We start from the raw sequence: 20,899 nt of genomic DNA on the forward strand, positions 1-20,899 counted from the left end.
CCTCGGCCCTGGCCCCGCCCCACTCGCACGCGTGCTGTCACTCAGCCTTCGGCCCCGCTCTTACCCTCCGGAGGCTCCGCCCCACGCGCCTGCCCAAGTGCTGTCCTTCAGCCTTAGCCCCGCCCAGGCCGGCCTCGGCCCGTCAGACTCCTCTCTCGTGCTGTCACTCAGCCCTCGCCACGCCCCGCTACGCCCCCCTCACACGTGCTGTAGCTGGTCCTGGCCCGCCCCGCGCACTTGCGCTGTCACTCAGCCCCGCCGCGCTCCTTTGGGTCGCGGGTGCACTCGGGCCCCGCTCCCGCCCCGGCCCCGATGGACGCCGCGCTCCTCCTGGTCCTCGGGCTCCTGGCCCAGGTAAGGCATTGGCTCCTGCGGGGTCCCGGCTGCCTCTCCCGCCCCTGCGGGACAGCGTCTTCCACTGGAGCTCCACAGGTCTCCCCCAGGACCGCTTTGGGGGCCTGTGAGCTGAGGGGCCTCGGGTGGGTGCCGCACTCTGGAGGGTGTGGGGAGTGAGTGTAACCAAACCCTCCACCTAGTGGAATAACCCCGGGACTTCTGGGGTCAAGCAGGGACCACCCAGCAGGCCGTGCCCTCTCTTTGGAGGGACCCCTGCCAGGGTCTGAGGGGGCTGCCAGTCTTGAGCGGAGCAGAGAGACGGGGGGAGCGGCAGGAGAGCCCCACTCTGCAGGGCTGGGACCGGGTTTCCATAGGGACTCCCGGCGGTGGGCCCATGACCCTGGCCAGTCTGGGGTGATGTCCCACCGCCCACCCCAAGTTCCCGGCCAGCAGGGGTGGCTGCAGGCCCTGCCGTCCAGGAACTCACACTCTGGGCTGCTTCTCGCTTGGGAGCGCCCAGCCCAAGCCAGGTTCTGCAGGACAGGGGCCTCACCAAGGCATGCGGCAGCCCTGCGGCTCTGGGCCTGGGCTTCTTCTCCTGGACCCTGAGCAGCTGCCTGGGCTGATCAGTCTGGGGGCCCAGCCCCTGGAGGCTGCTGGACTCTGTCCCTTAAAATCTTCTCTGGGCCCCTGGCACCACAGCCTCTCCAACATGGGAGCAAGCCAGGGTGGAAGCCCAGGCATTGGCCCCCCACCCGCCATGGGCACTCGCTAGCCAGAGCCACGTCTCCTCACACCCTAGGCGGACCTGGACATAGAGGATGTGGCTGGGCTGGGGCAGGGCCAGCTGCGGTTGGGACATCACTGGGTACAAGAGGGCAGCCTCCCTCTTGCCAATTTAAGAGAGAATGGACATAAAGGGCTTAGCGGCGCTCACGGCATTCATTGCTCTTGTGGTCCTGGGGTGGTCAGGGAGCGCTGGACACAGTGAGGGAGAGGAGCCCTTTCCCAACCCCTGCTGAAGGGGCTTCGTGAGTCCCCTCATTCCCACAGGCCTCGAGGTTCCAGCTGGCTCCAATTTCAGCCCCTGGCAGCCGACCAGGCACCTGGCCAGCCAGACCCTCCAGCAGCTGCCCCCAAGGGCACCACAGCTCCTGCCATCCCGCAACTTTTGGCCCCCCAGTCCCCCTCTGGAGACAGTGGCAGGGGAGACAGTGGCTCAGCACGCATGCTCACCCCCAGGCCCTGCACCCCTCAGCCCTCTGCCGGGGAGAGCAGCTTGGGGGGCCCCATACCTCCAGGGCCCTTCCCCACCTGTTCCAGGGACAGCGTTTCTCCCCTTGCATCCCAACCTGGGGTGTGCTGAGGGGAGGCCAGCGCCTGCAAAAACATTCCTTGAGACCTCCTCTGGATTTGGGGGTGTTTGCCTTTCAACGGGCCCCGGGGGGCTCCGTGACGGGCAGAGGGGGAGGGCTGGACCTCTCCCTCCCCAGAGGCCTCCCCTCTCCTCTTGCTGTCCCTTTTTTTCTCCCCCAGAGCTGGGGGACAATGGCCCCCTCCCCTGACAGCTGGAGGCTGAGGGAGTTGGTGGAGGGGGGCCTGCTGGTAGGGGACTGGAGCCAAGGCTCAAATTCACTCCACTGTGAGGCAAAATATGTCTGTGCCCCTCCCCCACCTTCAGGGCCATGTGCGCTCTGGTGCCACCTCTGGTCCAGGGCAGCCTCTGGGTCCTGTGCTGCCTCCTGGCCCCTGTCAGCCCCCCCTTCACCCACACTATTGCTAGTTACCGGTTCTGCACCTGGGACCCCACCCCAGCTGGGAGGCGGCTGAGGGCTGGGGCAGCACTGGTCACTCAGAGAGAACCCCCCACCCTGCTGGGTTTTGGGAGCCCCTTGGACTCTGTCCCTTAAAATCTTCTCTGGGCCCCTGGCACCACGGCCTGGGAGACAGAGCATCAGCAGCGCCCTGGGGGCCAGATGGGGGCTCTTAGCTTGGGTGACTGTGACTGAGGCCAAGAAGGGAAACGGCTCCCAGGCCACTGTTCTCAAAAAGTGGCAGGACAGCCCCAGACACTGCGGTTTGCAGGGAACAGCTGCCTTTCTCCACATCCCTTCTCTGAAGCCGGCAGCAGCTAGAGAGTCTGGGGCCCAGGGGAGATGCTCCACCCACTCTGGGCCAGGCCGACAGCTGGGGCCATTCCTGGCATGCCTGGCCATCCAGGAACGGGGCACCCCAGATTCCAGCCTGGGGGAGGGGTGAGGTCTGAGGGCCCTTCACACTCCCTTCCCAGGCAACCCCCTCCCACCTACCTGCCCACCAAGCGTGTTCCTAGAATCGAGCAGCACCCTTCCATAGGAAATGGGGAGCAGGAGTGTGAGGTCAGCCCCAGAGCCCCCCCATTCCCACCTCGAAGTGGTCTTTGTGAACTGCAGTGAGCGATCAGTGTGTGGGGAGCTTTCCCCGGCAGCAGCCCCTTGGGGTTGGAGCGGACCCCAGGAGAGGTGTTAGGTCTCAGGAACTCCGCTCTAGGCAGTGGTTTCCAGACGGTTCCCTCCAGGTTCTGGGCTAAGGGCAGGGGCAAGGATGAGCTTGGGGATGTCACTGGGGACCCCCATGGGGAAGCAGGTCCTTAATGTCCATTGGTCTCACTTGGCTTAGGGGGGCAAAGAGGAGTGGACCGGCGCCCACCAAACCCACCTTCCCGGGCGCTCAGGTTCCCTAGCCCAGGTGTGAGGCTGTGGGCGGCTGTGTTGAGGTGCCTTTGTCCCGGGCACTGATGTCCTGATCTCCCCAAGGCAGCTCACAGGCCCTGCCTCCACTGGCCACGTCTTCTGGAATGGGGGTGAGGGCAAAGAGCCAGCTTTGAGAACACCCCCAAGAGCCGGAAGCGGGCTGTGGCCTGCCTGCCCACCCACACCCACACCGCCTGTGATTTGGGCAGCGCCACCCTGCCAAGGCTTTTTGGCCTCTGTGACCTGGTGAGCTCGGGCCGTGGACAGGCCTGGGCCCAGGACTCCCAGGCGCTGCCTTCACTGCACCCGGCCCAGCATGACTGGAGGGTGGGGGAACAGCTGGCCCAGGTTTGGCAGCAGCTGGGCGGGTAGAGGGTGAAAATGTCTGCATGGTGGGGGCAGCCCCCTCCCCCTCAGCCATGTGGGGGTCCCAGGGCCTGGGGTCTCCCTCCCCCATGCCCAGACCTAGCCCAAGGCAGGCGTGGCTCTGTGGCTGGATGCGGTTCAGAGCCTGGCTTGAGTCTCAGACCCCGTGTGGCTCCTGGCTCTGCCCGTGTGGCTTTGGGTAAACTGGGTAAACGATTCAGGCTCTCAGAACCTCACTGCCCATAGCCGGAAGGTGAGAGGACCACCACAGGCTCCCAAGGACTGAGGGGACGGGGAGGGAAAGGTGGCTCCCAGGCCCAGCGCAGAGCTGCCCAGCCGGGGCGGAAACAGACCCTGTGCCCGCCAAGGCTGACGCAGGCCCCACGCAGGGCAGGCAGGTTTCCACTTGGCAGGAGCTGCTCTGCCCTGGAAGTGGCTTGTGCTCTGAGGCCAGGGCCGCCATCTGTCAGCTGGCAGAGAGCTTCTCCGGCAGGGTCTCCACCTGGAAGCCTGGGGAGCCCCCACCCCGTCCTCTCCCACTTCCTGCAGAAGAGTTTGCTACTCTCTGAGTTCCCAGGAGGCCATAGAGGAGGGGCCCAGGTCCAGCTGGCCGAGGTCCAAGAACCCCAGGGAAGCTGGCCGTGGTTTGGATGCTGCTGCCACAGCCTGTGGGGACCTCTGTGTGCTGGACCAGCCCTGGGGACAGGGCACGGCCAGAGCGAGAGGCCCCAGCGCCCCGTCTCAGGGTGGGCAGGTGGACGGCCTGGAGCTTGTACTTCCACAGGGGGTGAGGGCCGGCGGTGCAGGACAGAGGCCAAGCCTCTTGGGATTCAGCCTAACAGGACTCCTGGCCACGCCCACATCTCCTTCTGGCCCCTGCCCGCCCAGACCTACCAGCCCCCAACCACTACCTCCTCCCAAGTCCGCCTGCCCCCACGTCCGGGCCCTTGCAGGGACTAAGTTCTTGGTGAAGCCAGCGGGAGCAGGCGGCACGGGAGGGTGAGGCATCGGTGTGGGGCCGAGGAGAGCGGGCAGCCTGGGAGCCAGCGGCACTCGGTGGCCAGAGCAGCCCTTGAGGTCTGTGGTTCCACAGCAGGAGCGGTGGCCCGGCTTGCCCAGCTCTGAGCCCCCAGTTCCCAGTGCTCCCTTTCATGGTGCCCTAGCCTGCCTGGAGCTGGTGCCCCCTTCCAGAGGGGAGCTGGATGAGGCCTCGCCCGAGTCCATCCCACGCAGAATCCCGCTGGCCAGGGCACAGTCGGCGCTCCCTCCCCCGCCCGAGGTGGGAAGCTGGTTTAGGTGTTGGCGTGGTAGGCACAGAGCCTGGCGCTGGGTAGGGCATCCTGTGAGCCTCGCTAGACCCCAGCCCAACTGCTGTCGAGGAAGGAGCTCAGGACCAGCTGTGAAGACGATGATGAGACGGGCGCCGTCTGAAAGGGGAGCTGAGGATTTTATTCGTGGTGGGTGGTGTTCGGGCCTGCCCTGCCCGAGATGCCCCATTGTCTGCCCGGGACCCCCAGCACCTCACACGCTCCACCCTACCCCGAATGGCACCCCAGCAGCCTGAGGGCTTGCCCTGGGTGGGGGTGCCCCGGAGGGCACGGCACGGGGGCAGGGGGTCTCTGTGTCCCTCCCCACCCGGGTGTTGCAGGTGGCTGCCCAGCCTCTGCGTTAGGGACTGTTCTTTGGGGAGTCACTGCTACCCCCAGCACAATGCTGGCCACAGGACCCTGGAAGCTTCCCACCCACACCCTCGATACACAGCGGCCCTCAGGTCTCTCACCCCACAGCCCCGCAGTGGAGGACTGGGAAGGTCAGGGGACGGACCCGGGGTCCCCGGGCACCCTTGCCAAGGCTGACTGAGGCTGTGAGCGCTGGGCCTGTGGGGCTGGGTGCTGTCCACGTGGCCTTAAGCACAATGAGGGGAGGGGACACAGCTCCTCACTTTTGCCAGGCACATTTAAAGGGCTCAGCACCCCAGGCAGCCCGTGGGTCTCGGATGCTGCGGATCTCGCAGAGGCCCAGCCTCATGGGGTTCAGCCTAACAGGCGTACTGGCCATGCCTGCAGCTAGGAGAGGCCGCCCAAGAGAAGGGCCGGGAGCCTGCAGACCCCTGGACTGGGGGGCTCAGATGGCTCCTAACCAGGCCCACAGAGGATGGGCAGGGGCAGCTGTGTTCCCCTCCCACACATCCCCCTCCCCCTCCCCCTCCCCAACCCCCTCTTCCCCACCTCCCCCTCCTCTTCCTGCCCCTTCTCCTCCTCCCTCCTCCCTCCCCCCTCCCCCACCCCCTCCCCCACCTCCTCCCCCCCACCTCTCCCCCAACCCTGGCCCCTGCTGCACCTGCTACGTCCAGCTAGATTCTGTGCCCCTACAAGCTGCACCAGGCATCGGCCTGGGCAGCCTCCCTGACAGTGACCCCCATGTCCCTGGCTAGATGGGTGGGGTCAGCGCCGATCTGTGTCCCTGTCCTGTCAGCTGCGGCAGCTTCTACCAGGCTGTGCTTTGGGGTCAGGGGTCTTTCAGGAAGAGCCATGCAGTCCACCCAGAAACACTGACTCCCCAGGCTCGGGTGGTCCCAAGCACAGGTGTCCTGGGGATCGCAGTGATTCCAGCACCAGGCAGGGCCTGCCACCTCTGTCTAAGCTTCCCTCTGACCAAGGCGGGACCAGGCCCCCTGGGAGGGTGGCTGCAACCCAGGCCCAAGGCCCAGGCTAGGAGCTGGGTGTGGCAACTGCATTTCTAACACCGGAACATTCAGGGTGTGCTTCTGGGGTTGCTGCCAGTGCCCCTCCACACCCGGGTCTTTGACGTGGATCCCTTCTCTAGGCCTCAGTTTCCCAAGCTCAGGGGTGGGGTGGGGCCACCTGTGGTCACAAAAGCTGCTGACAGTCAGTGGACCTCGGGAGAAGTTAGGGGCAGCAGCTGCCTCCACTTTGAGGCCTTTACTGGCCCGAGGCTCCCTGGCCCTGGGGTGGGTGGAGATGCCCTGCGTCTCCCTCTGCAGCCCCACACTGCCCAGGCCCCATCCCCTACCTCTGGGGCTTCCTGGGTGCATTACCAACAGTGCACCCTAGCCCCTGGGTGTGGCAGAGGAGGAGATGGGCACGCCGGGGTCCCAGGAGCTAAAGTATGAGATGAAGACTGCACCGAGGTTCCCGCCCTGGGAGAAGAGCAGTGAGGCAGGGGTGGGGCTGGCCCTCTGGCCCCCGCTGTGTCCTCTTGGCTGTGTAGCCACGGTAAGCCCCACCGCACCCAGCCCCTCCGAGGCAGCCCTGACCCCCCGCCCCCGCCAGCCAGCCTCAGGAACCCAGCAGCCACTGCTGGTCACTGCCGGCATTGGCAGCCCAGCCCTGACCTGATGGGACCTGTCGGGCTGGGTCAGCCACTCAGCTGGGGTCTGCTGTAGGAACTGGGGATACATTTCCAGCTGCTCTTGATGGACTGCAGCTCTGGCACCCTGGGCTTTCATTCCCACAAAGCAGCCTGGAGAGGTGGAGGGGGACAGGTACCTTCCCGAAGGCACCACCCCACGGCTCCCTGGGACCCTCCACCGCCAGCACCCCGCACTCTGGGCACTGCCACCAGCTTCCTGGGGTCATTTGAAGTCAGGACCACCAGCCCTGGCTGGCCCCAGGGCCTGCTGTGTACACAGCTACCCTGGCACCTGGGGCGAGGCTGTGCCCCCACCAAGTGAATCTCAGGGTTCTCTCCCAGCCAGAGACCCAGAACTCCCGCGCTTCCTCCCTGTGGCCACCCACCAGGGGCTGCAGACAGCACGGCTGCTGAGTGGACCGGGGGAGACTGGGGCAGCTGTATGGGGCTCTGAGGGCCAGGAGGAGACTCGGGGGCAGCTGTATGGGGCTCTGAGGCCCAGGAGGAGACTCGGGGGCAGCTGTATGGGGCTCTGAGGGCCGGGAGGAGACTTGGGGGCAGCTGTATGGGGCTTTGAGGGCCAGTACTTGGGGTGTAGCCACCAAGGTCCCAGCTCAGTATGGAAGCCCCGTGAGCCAATGAGCACCCACCCACAGCCCTGAGGGAAGCCCTTTGCCTGTGGCCTCCCCACAAGCCCCAGCTCCCAGCTGCTCCTGCCACTCAGGGCTTCAGGAGATAGTGCTATGGGACACGTCTGTCTGTTGCAGAGCCTCTGCCTGTCTTTGGGGGTTCCTGGATGGAAGAGCCCCAGCACCCTGTACCCCTGGCACCGGGTGCCCGCCCAAAGCCGCGTGCGGAGGGCCTGGGTCATCCCTCCCATCAGCGTGTCTGAGAACCACAAGCGTCTCCCCTACCCACTGGTACAGGTGAGTAGGTGGAGTGGGAGGGGAGGAGGGGTGGGCTGGCCCCCTTTGGGTCTCCTCACTCCCTAAAGGTCTCCTGGGAGCTGGGGGAGCCCCCACTGCTGTTACAGCCGAGCCAGCGGGGCCACACTTCACGACCTTGCCAGGGCTCCAGACTTCCAACCTGGGTCCAAACCCTCCCCGTGGCCCTGGGCTGCATCGGAAGCCAGAGCGGCTCCCACCCCACATGTGCCTCGGGTGGACACAGTCCCCGCCCCACGTGTGCCTCGGGTGGACACAGTCCCCGCCCCACGTGTTCCTCGGGTGGACACAGTCCTCATTGGGCTGCACGCTCGGGCGTGACCTCTGTCCACATATCCACTGGTGCTGAGTAGATGGAGGTGAGGGTGAATCGGCCCAGAATCGGCCCAGGGACCAGCGCCCTGAGGACACCAGGGGCTGAGCCTGAAAGGAGGCTGCAGGACGGGGCACCCTTGAGGCCCCAGCCCCAGCCGGCCCCAGCCCAGCACAGCTCCTCACTGGGCGCCAGGCCCCTCCAGTCCTGGGAGCTGTAGACCCACCCTGCTCCCAGCCGGGGAGGGGCCTGAGGGGCTGTGGAGAGGGCAGAGGCCACCGCACCCTGGAGTGGCTCTCTCCAGCCCAGTTTCCTGCCCCGCAGATCAAGTCGGACAAGCAGCAGCTGGGCAGCATCATCTACAGCATCCAGGGGCCCGGCGTGGACGAGGAGCCCCGGGGCGTCTTCTCTATCGACAAGTTCACCGGGAAGGTGTTCCTCAACGCCATGCTGGACCGCGAGAAGACCGACCGCTTCAGGGTGCGGGTCTGCGCAGTCCGGGCTTCGTCCCTCAAGCAGGCCTGGCGGGAGCAGTGCTCCTCCCCACACCAGACCAGGCTTCTGCCCCAGCACCCAGGGCTTTAGGCCAGACCGCCTCCCTGCAAGATCCAGGCACCCTTAAACGAGGGGCAGGTACAGGGGTCTGGGAGCCAGGACCGGCAGCCCGAGGAGGTAGGTGTTTCGGGCCACACTCCCATTAAACAGGAGGGCAGGCAGGCCCCATGGAGGAGCTTGCTGCAGCTCAGGCGTGCCGTGAAGAATCTGAAAATAGTGTTACCGGGTGTTTTTTGAGCCGGAGATTTGCTCTGTTGCCAGGCTGGAGTGCAGTGGCGCGATCTCAGCTCACTGCAGTCTCTACCTCCCCGCTTCAAGCGATTCTCCTGCCTCAGCCTCCTGAGTCGCTGGGATTACGGGTGTGTGCCACCACGCCCAGTTAATTTTTGCATGTTTAGTAGAGATGGGGTTTCTCATGTTGGCCTCCCAAAGTGCTGGGATGGCAGGTGTGAGCCACCGAGCCCAGCCCTGGAATTGTGCTGATCCCAGCGGCAGCCACTGTTGTGTGGGTGGGATTAGTCGGGGAGGAAACCACACTGATGCACTTTGCAGGCTGGGGTTCTGGGGTCTGAGAGAAAGGGTAGTGAGGGCCGGGCGAAGTGGCTCACACCTGGAATCCCAGCACTTTGGGAGGCCGAGGCAGGAGGATCGCTTGAAGCCAGTAGTTCGAGACCAGGCTGGGCAGCAATGTGAGGCCTTGTCTCTACAGAACATCAAATGGTAAAATAAATTAGCCGGGGGTGGTGTTGTAAGCCTGTGGCCCCAGCTACTTAGAAGGCTGAGGTGGCCCTCAGGACGGCGACGCTGCCTCCAGCCTACGTGGCAGAGCAAGACCTTGTCTCAAAAAAAAAGAAAAAAGGGCAGTGGGAGCAAGAGGAGGAGGGAGCCCCAGAGCCCAGAACCCCAGAACCTCATCTGCATTCCCTGCAGGCACCTGCCCGCCCCCAGCCTGACCTCTGCAAAATGTCATTTTGGGCTGGGCGAGGTGGCTCATGCTTGTAATCCCAGCACTTTGGGAGGCCAAGGTGGGCGGATCACCTGAGGTCAGGAGTTCGAGACCAGCCTGGCCAACACGGTGAAACTCCATCTTTACTAAAATACAAAAAGGTAGCCGGGTGTGCTGGTGGGCGCCTGTTATGACAGCTACTTGGGAGGCTGAGGCAGGAGAAACACTTGAACCCAAGAAGTAGAGGCTGCAGTGAGCCAAGATCACAGCACTGCACCCCAGCCTGGGCAACAGAGCGAGACACCATCTCAAAAAAAAAAAAATCATTTTGTACCTGAGGTGGGGAAAGGACACGTCCTGCCCTGGCCTCCGCAGGAAGCAGATTTCTTTTATTTGCCCTGAATCTTCCTTTAGACGTTGAGAACCAGGGGTTAGGTCCCTTACAGAGAAAGGTATTAGAGAGTTTTCACCTGGAAGCTATCACTGTGCACGTTCTGCAGAAGGATGGGAGGCGGTTTAAAATGTCCCAGGCACAGGGAATTAAACTGCAGGAGGAGGCCGGGCGCAGTGGCTCACGCCTGTAATCCCAACATTTTGGGAGGCTGAGGCGGGCGGATGACCTGAGGTCAGGAGTTTGAGACCAGCCTGGCCAACCTGGTGAAATCCCGTTTCTACTAAAAATACAAAAATTAGCCGGGCGTGGTGGCGCACACCTGTAATCCCAGCTGCCCGGGAGACTGAGTCAGGAGACTTGCTTGAACACAGAAGGCAGAGGCTGCAGTGAGCCAAGATTGTGCCATTGTACTCCAGCTTGGGCAACAAGAGCAAAACTCTGTCACAAAACAAACAAAAAAAACTTCAGGAGGAACCAAGACCACAGAGAGAAAGGGAGAAGAGATTAGGAACCCTCGGAAAGCTTTACTTTAGTCACACCTAAAGCAGGTGTGAGCTTCCTGGCAGCCAAGGCAAGCAGGAAAATTGGCACCTGCCCTGTCTGCTAAGAGAAGGTGGCCCCGTCCAGGGACGTCCTCAGCCACTGTGGCAGATGCCCCACCCTGTGCTGTTTCTCACCTGTTGAAGTTGGTGTTTCCAGCTGGAGACAAAGTCTGAACGTGCTCTTTCGCATGTGCCTAATGGGAGCCACAGAAGTTCGGGGGCAACAGAGCCAGCCCTCACTCTCTGTTTGAACAGCTACGAGCGTTTGCCCTGGACCTGGGAGGATCCCCTCTGGAGGACCCCACGGACCTGGAGATCGTGGTTGTGGATCAGAACGACAACCGCCCAGCCTTCCTGCAGGAGGCGTTCACGGGCCGAGTGCTGGAGGGAGCAGCCCCAGGTGAGGCAGGAGCCCAGCCCAGCCGGGAGGGGCTGCAGGGAGGGGCTCTGCGGAGCCTGAAGTCCAGGATTTCCCTCAAGCAGGAATTCCAGACGCCCCTTGGAGTAAGCAAACAGGTCTCCAAGGCAGGTCTGTTTCCACAGGTCAACCCACGCCACTTCCCATTTCAAGATAAATTTCAAACCCAAAACTCTGAGCCTGGGTGGGGCTTTTTCAGGGGTCCTGCTTCTCCCTCCTGCTGAGGGGACATCTGGAGCCAGGCAGACCCCATCCTCTCCCTGTACTCACACGGGGTCCGGAGCACCCACAGGCATCTCCGGTGTGCTCCACCCCAAACCCAGGCTGACCTGCTTGCCTCAGCCAGCCACAGGGACTTGCTCCCACCTCCCTGGGGGCCCGTGGGAAGGGCCTGGTGGACGGGCACAGGCCCCTTCATGTCTGGGGCTCCCAGGCCAGGCTCAGGCCTCAGGGCTGGCATCCCACCTCATCTTCCTTCCCGTGTCTGTGGCAGTGGCCTCTGCGCCTCGTTCTGCCCCAGGTGACAGCACGTCCCAGCTACAGCTGTCCTGGGGGGGGGTCACAGTCACAGGAGCTTCCCTCCAGGGTGGCCTGAAGCCCATCCTTCCCACCCCACTTCCGTGGCTCAGTCCACCAGAGCTGCCCGAGGGGTCAGGCCTAAATCTCAGGAGAGGGAAAGGGGGGAAGGTGAAGCAGACGCTGGCCCCGACACATGTGGCTTCCTCTCAGCACCTTTCCGAGTGCCACAGCAGGTGGGGCTGGGGCTCTGGCCTACAAAACTCGACGTGCATTCTCTGCTCAGCCTGACCATGTGTCCTGTCACCCTGGACACCAGCAGCTCCTGGAGACCCCCCACTAGCTTTCCCGGTGTGACCCAGCACCCTTAGCCTCTGCACCAGGCAGGCACAGGAGCCAGCACCTGACCCAGAGTTGCATCCAGTGCTCGTGTGTTTCGACCCCGTAACAGCACAAGCTGGGCAAGTGGGTCGGCCGAATAGGTGGCGTGGACACGGCATGGCAGGCTTCGGGGCAGCGGGAAGCTTCTGGACTTGGCGGTTGTCGTGTGCTGGCCACCTCAGTAATGCAAACAGCAGCATGGACTGGCTGCCCCATCTGGGGTCAAGCTGTGCTGGACCGGGGAGCCTGTGCACATGAGGTGCCCATGCGCCCCTCACAATGCCCCCAGCCCATCTGTCCTGTGGACGCTGGTCCTCATGCCTCCCTGTGCTTCCCAGGCACCTACGTGACCAGGGCAGAGGCCACAGACGCTGACGACCCCGAGACCGACAACGCGGCGCTGCGGTTCTCCATCCTGCACCAGGCCAGCCCCGAGCTCTTCAGTATCGACGAGCTCACGGGGCAAATCCGCACGGTGCAGGCGGGGCTGGACCGGGAGGTGAGCAGGCGGGGCTGGACCGGGAGGTGAGCAGGCGGGGCTGGACCGGGAGGTGAGCAGGCGGGGCTGGACCCAGAGGTGAACAGGTGGGGCTGGACCGCGAGATGAGGCGCCCCAGCGGCTGCACGCCTGCACAGCAGCCCATCTCCGTGGGTCCCTCTGCCCCCAGCCTGCCCACCCCAGACTCTCCCGTCCCTGCCATCAAAGGGAAGCACCCCTTCACTGCAGAGCTCACGGTGGTCCTGGTTCTTGAGGAGACGGCATGGGGTGGACCCACTGACGGACAGAGACAGGACTTGCACTGGCCCAGGCAGGAGAGGTCTGCTCCAAGTAGGGTGTGAGGGGCCTTGCACAGGCCAGGGCCTCCCCAAGCGGCCCCTCCCCTCTCAGCCTCATGGCGACGGCTCCCCGCTAGGAAGTGACTAGCTCCCTCTGTCAGGGCCTCCGCTGCCCCTCGCTGCCAAGCTTCTGTGCTCCTTAAAGACCACCCCTTGAGTCAGCCCCTCTGGGAAGCCCTCCTGGTTACACTGTTTCTAGTCTCTGCCCGTTTCTGTCCCTGCCACTATCCATGGCTCCCCAGGGCAGGAAGCCAAGATCACTGGTGCACTAAGTGCCCAGCACCCAGCAGGTGCTCTGTAAACGCTTACCCAGCCCACAGCAGGTGCTCTGTAAACGCTTACCCAGCGCACAGTAGGTGCTCTGTAAACGCTTACCCAGCGCACAGTAGGTGCTCTGTAAACGCTTACCCAGCGCACAGTAGGTGCTCTGTAAATGCTAACCCGGCACACAGTAGGTGCTCTGTAAACGCTTACCCAGCGCACAGTAGGTGCTCTGTAATGTTGACCCACTGCACAGTAGGTGCTCTGTAAATGCTAACCCGGCACACAGTAGGTGCTCTGTAAATGCTTACCCAGCGCACAGCAGGTGCTCTGTAAACGCTTACCCAGCCCACAGCAGGTGCTCTGTAAACGCTTACCCAGCGCACAGTAGGTGTTCTGTAATGTTGACCCACTGCACAGTAGGTGCTCTGTAAATGCTAACCCGGCACACAGCAGGTGCTCTGTAAATGCTTACCCAGCGCACAGTAGGTGCTCTGTAATGTTGACCCACTGCACAGTAGGTGCTCTGTAAATGCTAACCCGGCACACAGTAGGTGCTCTGTAAATGCTTACCCAGCGCACAGCAGGTGCTCTGTAAACGCTTACCCAGCCCACAGCAGGTGCTCTGTAAACGCTTACCCAGCGCACAGTAGGTGTTCTGTAATGTTGACCCACTGCACAGTAGGTGCTCTGTAAATGCTAACCCAGCACACAGTAGGTGCTCTGTAAATGCTAACCCGGCACACAGTAGGTGCTCTGTAAATGCTAACCCGGCACACAGTAGGTGCTCTAAATGCTAACCCGGCACACAGTAGGTGCTCTGTAAATGCTAACCCGGCACACAGTAGGTGCTCTGTAAACGCTTACCCAGCGCACAGTAGGTGTTCTGTAATGTTGACCCACTGCACAGTAGGTGCTCTGTAAATGCTAACCCAGCACACAGTAGGTGCTCTGTAAATGCTAACCCGGCACACAGTAGGTGCTCTGTAAATGCTAACCCGGCACACAGTAGGTGCTCTGTAAATGCTAACCCGGCACACAGTAGGTGCTCTGTAAATGCTAACCCGGCACACAGTAGGTGCTCTGTAAATGCTTAGCGAGCGCATAGGCTGGGGCAGCATCACGGTCCCATGCTCTTGGGATCGGGGCAGGATTCTCAGGGCTACTTGGGGTCTTCAGCACCCACTGAGTGCTCCTGTAGGAACTGAGCTGGCCAGGTGGCCTGGCTCCCGCCCCCAACCAGTCCCCTTGGGCCCCACCTAGGCCCTCAGCTTCTGACCCCATGCCCCGCGTCCCCAGGTGGTCGCGGTGTACAATCTAACCCTGCAGGTGGCGGACATGTCTGGAGACGGCCTCACAGCCACTGCCTCGGCCATCATCACCCTCGATGACATCAATGACAATGCCCCTGAGTTCACCAGGGACGAGGTGCTGCTGCTGTCCGTCCCTTGAAAGTAGCCACTGCTTGGGGCTGCCTTCCCTTCTCAGGCTCCTGTAGAAGGCTGGGGGCTTCACGAGGGGCAGGAGGAGGATGGTGTGCTTTGGAGAAGGGGCTCTGCGTGGATGGCTGGAAGCCCCAGCTGGAGGGACCTAGGGTGGCGCATGGCAGCCTGTGAATGGAGTCAGAGCTGGGACAGAAGCAGCCCCATGGGACCCTCTGGAACCCTTTGGTGTCAGAGCAGCCAGCCCTGCCCTCCAGGCGAAGGTGGCATGTATGGGTGCCTGGCATGAAGCTGAGCCCACAGAGGAGGACAGTGGGGGTCCCTGGGAGGCAGTGACTCACAAAACAGGCAATCCTGAGGACACCCAGTGGGTGGGGAGCAGCTTCGACAGGCAGGAGCAAGGGAGGGGCTTCCCACTGGAGGCAGGGGGGAGGGTGGGGGAAAGTTGGTGGGAGGGTGGGCTGAGGGCCCCGAGGGCCCCACCCATGCTGTCCCCTCAGCCCTGCTGGTAACTGGAGCTGCGGTCCCCCCAGTTCTTCATGGAGGCCACAGAAGCCATCAGCGGAGTGGATGTGGGGCGGCTGGAGGTGGAGGACAGGGACCTGCCAGGCTCCCCCAACTGGGTGGCCAGGTTCACCATCCTGGAAGGTGACCCCGATGGGCAGTTCAGCATCCGCACAGACCCCAAGACCAACGAGGGTGTGCTGTCCATTGTGAAGGTGAGCAATGCCCGACTGGCACACACAGATGTCCCCCACTGGGGTCCACGCCCCTTCCTGGTAGGGTCGCCTCCCCTGACTGGCTGGGGCCGTGTGTTCATCCTTAGGTGAGAGAGAGTGGAGGAGGGCATGGAGCCCCCAGCCTAGGACTGGGTCCAGGGTCAAAGGGCTCAGGCCACGCTGCCCAGAGGGCTTGAGGGCCAGAGGCGGGGGAACACCCTGCACCCTCTGTTTACCCAGCCTTCCTCCTTCTGCGTGAAATCCGTGTCCAAAAACACAGCCGGACACCTGTGTCAGTCCTGGTTCTGCCACAGAAGCAGGGCCCACAGGAGCTGCACTTGCACAGATGCGTACGCAGGTGTAGATCCGGAGGCATTCAGATACTGACACAGTAAGAGGCTTACTGCAGGAAATTGGTTCATGCGACGCTGGGGTCTGGCTGGGCAGGTCTACCGTCCAGACCACAGGCCAAAGCAGCCATTTCCAGGGAGAACTTCTTCCTCGGAGAAAATGCAGCTTTGCTTTCAAAGCCTTCCCCTGAGTGGAAAAAGCCGACCCACATTACGCAGGGTGAACTCCTTTATTTAAAATCCAGTGACTGCAGGCTCTGGCAACGCCGCCCCACCTCTCGGCCCTGACTGAGACACCTGCAGAGCGTGTGCTCCAATCCCGGGCTGCCCCCGAAGCACCACACACACAACCGGCATCATCGTATTCTTCATGCCTTCTCGTCCTGCATAACTTCTGTTTTTTCAAGCTTACAGGGGCAGAAGGAAGGTCCAGGCGCTCCGGACAGACCCAAGGAGCAGCTTCCCCAGGCACCGCGCTTGGGCGCCTACAGTTGGTCTGTGCGGGTGACGGGCTGTGCTTCCTTCCCTCAGGCCCTGGACTATGAGAGCTGTGAACGCTACGAGCTCAAAGTGTCAGTGGAGAATGAGGCCCCGCTGCAGGCGGCTGCCCCCAGGGCTGAGTGGGGCCAGGCCAGGGTCCGCGTGCATGTACAGGACACCAACGAGGCTCCTGTGTTCCAGGAAAACCCACTTCGGACCAGCCTAGCAGAGGGGGCACCCCCAGGCACTCTGGTGGCCACCTTCTCTGCCCGGGACCCTGACACAGAGCAGCTGCAGAGGCTGAGGTGGGGCTCCTGAGGCCCTGGGCAAGGCTGAGGAGGCTAACAGCTGCATTCCTGCTTCAGGCACCCCTGGCCCCTGGGCTCTGAGGGTCAGAGAGTGTAGGGGCCATCTGCCGGTGGTCAGAGGGTGTAGGGGCCATCTGCCGGTGGTCAGAGGGTGTAGGGGCCATCTGCTGGTGTGGGTTCCTGAAGGTCTGAAGGGTCTCGAGTCCCAGGCATACCCATGTGTACGTGTTGGACCGACCTCACCCCCTAGAGCAGGCCCGGCTCCAGCCTGCACACCACAGTCTGTCCCTGCCAGCCACGTCCATCTCAGGAGGCCCCTGCTCCCAAGTGGTGGGCCATTCATGTCTCATTTCACCCCAAGTCTCCATGATGCTGGGGGAGGACACTGACTCTCAGGGCCCTGCACAGCTAGCCTGCCCTCCCTGAGCCTCAGTTTCCTCACCTCACAGAAGGTGCCAGTGAGGTGACCAGACACCCCCTTTCCTGCCCAGCTCCCATCATACTCACATGGGCTGTGTGTACATATTTGTGTGCACGTGTGTTATATGCATGAGATGTGTAGGTGTGTGTGCATGGGTGATGTGCACAGGTGTGGGAATGTCTATGCATGTGTATGTGTGTGCACGTGTATGTGTTGTGCATGCATGTGGTGTGTGCATGTGTGTGGCATGTAAGCTCAAGCATGTGTGTGCATATGTTGTGTGCATGTGTGAATATGTGGTGTGTGCAGCGCGTGTGGCATGTGTGTGTAAGGTGTGTTGTACACCCATGCCTGACCACACTTGTGGGGGCCCTGGGGTAAGCTCAGATCCCACTCTTCCCCTCCTCTGTATCAGCTACTCCAAGGACTATGACCCAGAAGACTGGCTGCAAGTGGACCCAGCCACTGGCCGGATCCAGACCCAGCGGGTGCTCAGCCCGGTGTCCCCCTTCCTCAAGGGTGGCTGGTACAGAGCCATCGTCCTGGCCCAGGATGACGGTGAGCAGTTTGGGGCTCCCTGACCCGGAAGGCCGAGCACCCCTGCTGGTGTCCGAGGCTCTGCCCATCCCCGGGGGGAGGGGGGCTCAGAGTGGTGCACCCCTCTGAGCTACTGGTGGGGCAGTCCAGGGTCTTGGGGCGGGGTCACCGAACCGTGGCCCCCTTGCCTGCAGCCTCCCCGCCCCGCACCGCCACCGGCACGCTGTCCGTGGAGATCCTGGAGGTGAACGACCACGCCCCCGTGCTGGCCCTGCCGCTGCTGGACAGGCTGTGCAGTGAGCCACACCAGGGCCCCGGCCTCCTCCTGGGCGCCACGGATGAAGACCTGCCCCCCCACGGGGCCCCCTTCCACTTCCAGCTGAGCCCCAGGCTCCCAGAGCTCAGCCGGAACTGGAGCCTCAGCCAGGTCAACGGTGCGCTCCCCTCACCACCGCGCTCGGGCCGGGGACGGGACAGGAGGGCGAGGGGTGCGCAACGCCGTGGTCCTGCCGCGGGGACCCCCGGCGGCATCCTTGCGCGGGGCAAGGTTACTCATCGCGCCCAGATGGATGGGGGGTACCCAGGCCCAGGATCTCGGGACTCGCACCCTGTCTTGGCGTGAAGAGGACAGGCGAGGTGGGGGCGGCCCCCGCAGGCCCTCGCTGACCACGGCGCCCTCCGCAGTGAGCCACGCGCGCCTGAGGCCGCGACACCAGGTCCCCGAAGGCCTGCACCGCCTCAGCCTGCTGCTCTGGGACTCCGGGCAGCCGCCCCAGCAGCGCGAGCAGCCGCTGAACGTGACCGTGTGCCGCTGCAGCCAGGATGGCGTCTGCCTGCCGGGGTCCGCGGCGCTGCTGGCGGGGGGCGCGGGCGTCAGCCTGGGCGCGCTGGTCATCGTGCTGGCCAGCGTCCTCCTGCTGCTGCGTGAGTGAGCACCCACCTCCACCCGGACCCTCAGACCCTCAGACCCTCCGACCCTCGGGCCCTCCTCTCCAGGCCAACCCCTGCTTACCAGCCACGCCCCATCCTCCCGGGCTCCACCGCCCCCTAACCCTGCCCCCTCATTGCCAGCCACGCCCCTTCCTCCCCGGCTCCACCACCTCCTCCCTAACCCCGCCCCCAATTACAACCACGCCCCTTCCCCAGCGCTATCACCTCCCTAACCCCGCCCCCTCATTACCAGCCACGCCCCTTCACCCCCGGCTCCACCTCCCCTCCCTAACCCCGCCCCTCATTACGAGCCACGCCCCCGTGACCAGACACCCCCTTTCCTCCCCAGTTCTGCCGCCTCCTCCCTAACCCGCCTCCTCATTACCAGTTACTCCCCCTGTTACCAGCCACGCTTGTTCATCCCAGGTTCTGCCACCCCTCCCTACCCAACTCCTCGTTACCGGTCACGCTCCCTTCTCCCCAACCCCGCCCCTCCTACCCAACCCCGATCCATTTTACCAGCCATGCCCCTTTCCCAAGCTCCGCCCCCTGCTTGCGGGCCTCATTCTCTTGCCCAGCCCGCCTCCTCCTCCCACCTCCCTCGCAGCCCTCCCCCTGATGTCGCGCTTTGTGTCTGGCCCCCGCCTGCGTCCCCCTCATTCCCCAGTGCTAGTCCTGCTTGTGGCGCTCCGGGCACGGTTCCAGCAGCAGTCTCGGGGCAAGGGGCTTCTGGGGAGCCCCCAGGACGACCTTCGAGACAATGTCCTCAACTACGATGAGCAGGGAGGCGGGGAAGAAGACCAGGTGAGGGGGAAGGTGTGGGCAGGGAGGGGTCTCCAAGGAACACAGGCTGCGGGCCTTCATACAGCAAGTTGGCCAGGAGCCACCGAGGGATGCTTGGCTCTGTTCCATGTCCTCGCCCACAGGATGCCTACGACATCAGCCAGCTGCGTCACCCGACAGCACTGAGCCTGCCTCTGGGGCCACCGCCACTTCGCAGAGATGCCCCACAGGGCCGCCTGCACCCCCAGCCACTCCGAGCCCTGCCCACCAGCCCCCTGGACATCGCTGACTTCATCAGTGATGTAGGTGCTCCTGGGAACACCCTAGCACACACAGGCACACAGAGGTGCACACATGTAGGCACACACATACATGCACATTTACACACCTGCCCGCACATGCAATGACCAGCGTGTATGCACTGTACACGAGCTGTCCAAGGGCACCCACAGAGGAAGATGGAGCACGGGTGGGGGTGTGGAAGCCGCGCTGCCACCATCTGAACTGGACCATCAGCCTCCGCCCATGACGCAGGTCTTTGCATGGATGGAGTGGCGTGGCCACAGACCCATCCACTGCCCCATATCCACCGTGGAGGGGGAGGGGGAGCCCCAGGAGCATCCCACGGGCTTTGGTGGCTCTCAGCAGAATCAAGGCCTCCCCAGGAGCTCCTCTAGACGCAGCGTTAACGATTCCCTGCCGTCCACAGGGTGGATACAAACATGGGAAATCTGGGGTTGGGGGTGCGCAGGGAACACCCTCCCCTGTGCCTGCCTGCACCTGTAGCACCTGGCTCAGAGAAAGCACCCCAACAAAGGTGTGCACCCCCAGGTAGGAGAGTGTGTGTCTCCAATCTCCAGGAGCTGAGAGGACAGAGGTGCAGAGCCTCAGAAAGGCAGGCAGACAGTCCTGCAGATGGGGGTCTCTGGGAGGCTTGGGTTCTGGCTTGAGTGAACAGGGGCTGAGGGGACAAGGAGACCAGGGTGATGGGAGCAACCCCTTTCACGTGCTGGGGCAGGCAGAGCCCTGGGGGACAGGCTGGCCACTGGCCTAATCCTAAGGAAGTGGGCAGCCCACTGCACCCTCTTCACGCCCTCTGCTGTGTCCTCAGGACCCTTTGCCTCCCCTCATACCTTGCCCTGGACGTGGGCAGCTTCCCCTTCCTGAGCTCATGCCTGGAGCTGACTTTGCCCTGGGCTGTGGCCACAGTGGGGTGGGGGGGCACCTGCTGTCCCCTACGTGCGTCCTGAGCTCTCTCGGCCTCTTTGCAGGGCTTGGAGGCTGCGGACAGTGACCCCAGCGTGCCGCCTTATGACACAGCCCTCATCTATGACTATGAGGGTGAGGGCTCCTTGGCAGGGACACTAAGTTCCATCCTGTCCAGCCAGGGCGATGAGGATCAGGACTACGACTACCTCAGGGACTGGGGGCCCCGCTTTGCCCGGCTGGCAGATATGTACGGGTACCCGTGAGGGTTGGAGCCAGGAACCAGATGGGACCACCGGGCCAGGGAGAGTCTTTCTCCTGGGGCAGCTCCACCCAGACACAGAAGGTGGACAGCCTGACACTGGGGCGCAACTGGACACATCACTCCCGGGCCGCCTGGCAGTGATGGCCCCTGCAGAGGCAGCCTGAGGTCACTGGGCCTGACCCCACGGGCCTGGGGCAGCCTCCTTACTGGAGGGGAGGACCCAAGTCTTGGACAGAACCCGAGTGTGGAGGGGCACCAGGAAGAGGCTCCTTCCTGCCGGGGTGGGAAGAGCTTCTCTCCATCAGCCCGAGGGGGGTCACCTCCCACCAGTGGACCTCATCTTTGTATGAAAGACAGCAGCCTCCTGGGTAAATCTGAATGAAAAATGTACCAGTGTCTCATGGGGGATGGGCGTCCAGTGCCACACTGACCATGAGGGGAGTAAGGGCCAGGCCCCCATCCCACCCTGCTTGGCTGGAGCAGGGGGTGGCCAGGGGCTGCCGATACACTGGCTCCTCACTAGGGATCCCAGAGGTGGGGAGTGG

General features: G+C 63.3%; 1 protein-coding gene across 1 annotated transcript; it reads left to right on the top strand.

Annotated features, from left to right (window-relative positions):
* The first annotated feature begins 233 nt into the window (after positions 1–233).
* On the top strand, positions 234–20,740 carry CDH15 (cadherin 15). Its single transcript, XM_078358010.1, has 14 exons — positions 234–354; positions 7,574–7,732; positions 8,388–8,543; positions 10,756–10,900; positions 12,154–12,314; positions 14,213–14,341; positions 14,889–15,074; positions 15,956–16,209; positions 17,049–17,191; positions 17,365–17,604; positions 17,855–18,094; positions 18,768–18,904; positions 19,027–19,185; positions 20,155–20,740. Exons 1-14 carry the CDS (start codon positions 313–315, stop codon positions 20,353–20,355), a joined length of 2,352 nt encoding a protein of 783 aa, XP_078214136.1. The 5' UTR covers positions 234–312; the 3' UTR covers positions 20,356–20,740.
* The last annotated feature ends 159 nt before the right edge of the window (positions 20,741–20,899 follow it).

The sequence above is a fragment of the Callithrix jacchus genome, chromosome 20, assembly GCF_049354715.1.
Source record: "Callithrix jacchus isolate 240 chromosome 20, calJac240_pri, whole genome shotgun sequence".
In the NCBI taxonomy this organism is placed as follows: Eukaryota; Metazoa; Chordata; class Mammalia; order Primates; family Cebidae; genus Callithrix; species Callithrix jacchus.

Coding starts and splice junctions, on each gene's coding strand:
- CDH15 (XM_078358010.1), top strand. CDS start 313: ATGGACGCCGCGCTCCTCCTGGTCCTCGGGCTCCTGGCCCAG. Junction 8,544..10,755: donor AGAAGACCGACCGCTTCAGG/GTGCGGGTCTGC, acceptor CTGTTTGAACAG/CTACGAGCGTTTGCCCTGGA. Junction 17,605..17,854: donor GAGCCTCAGCCAGGTCAACG/GTGCGCTCCCCT, acceptor CGCCCTCCGCAG/TGAGCCACGCGCGCCTGAGG.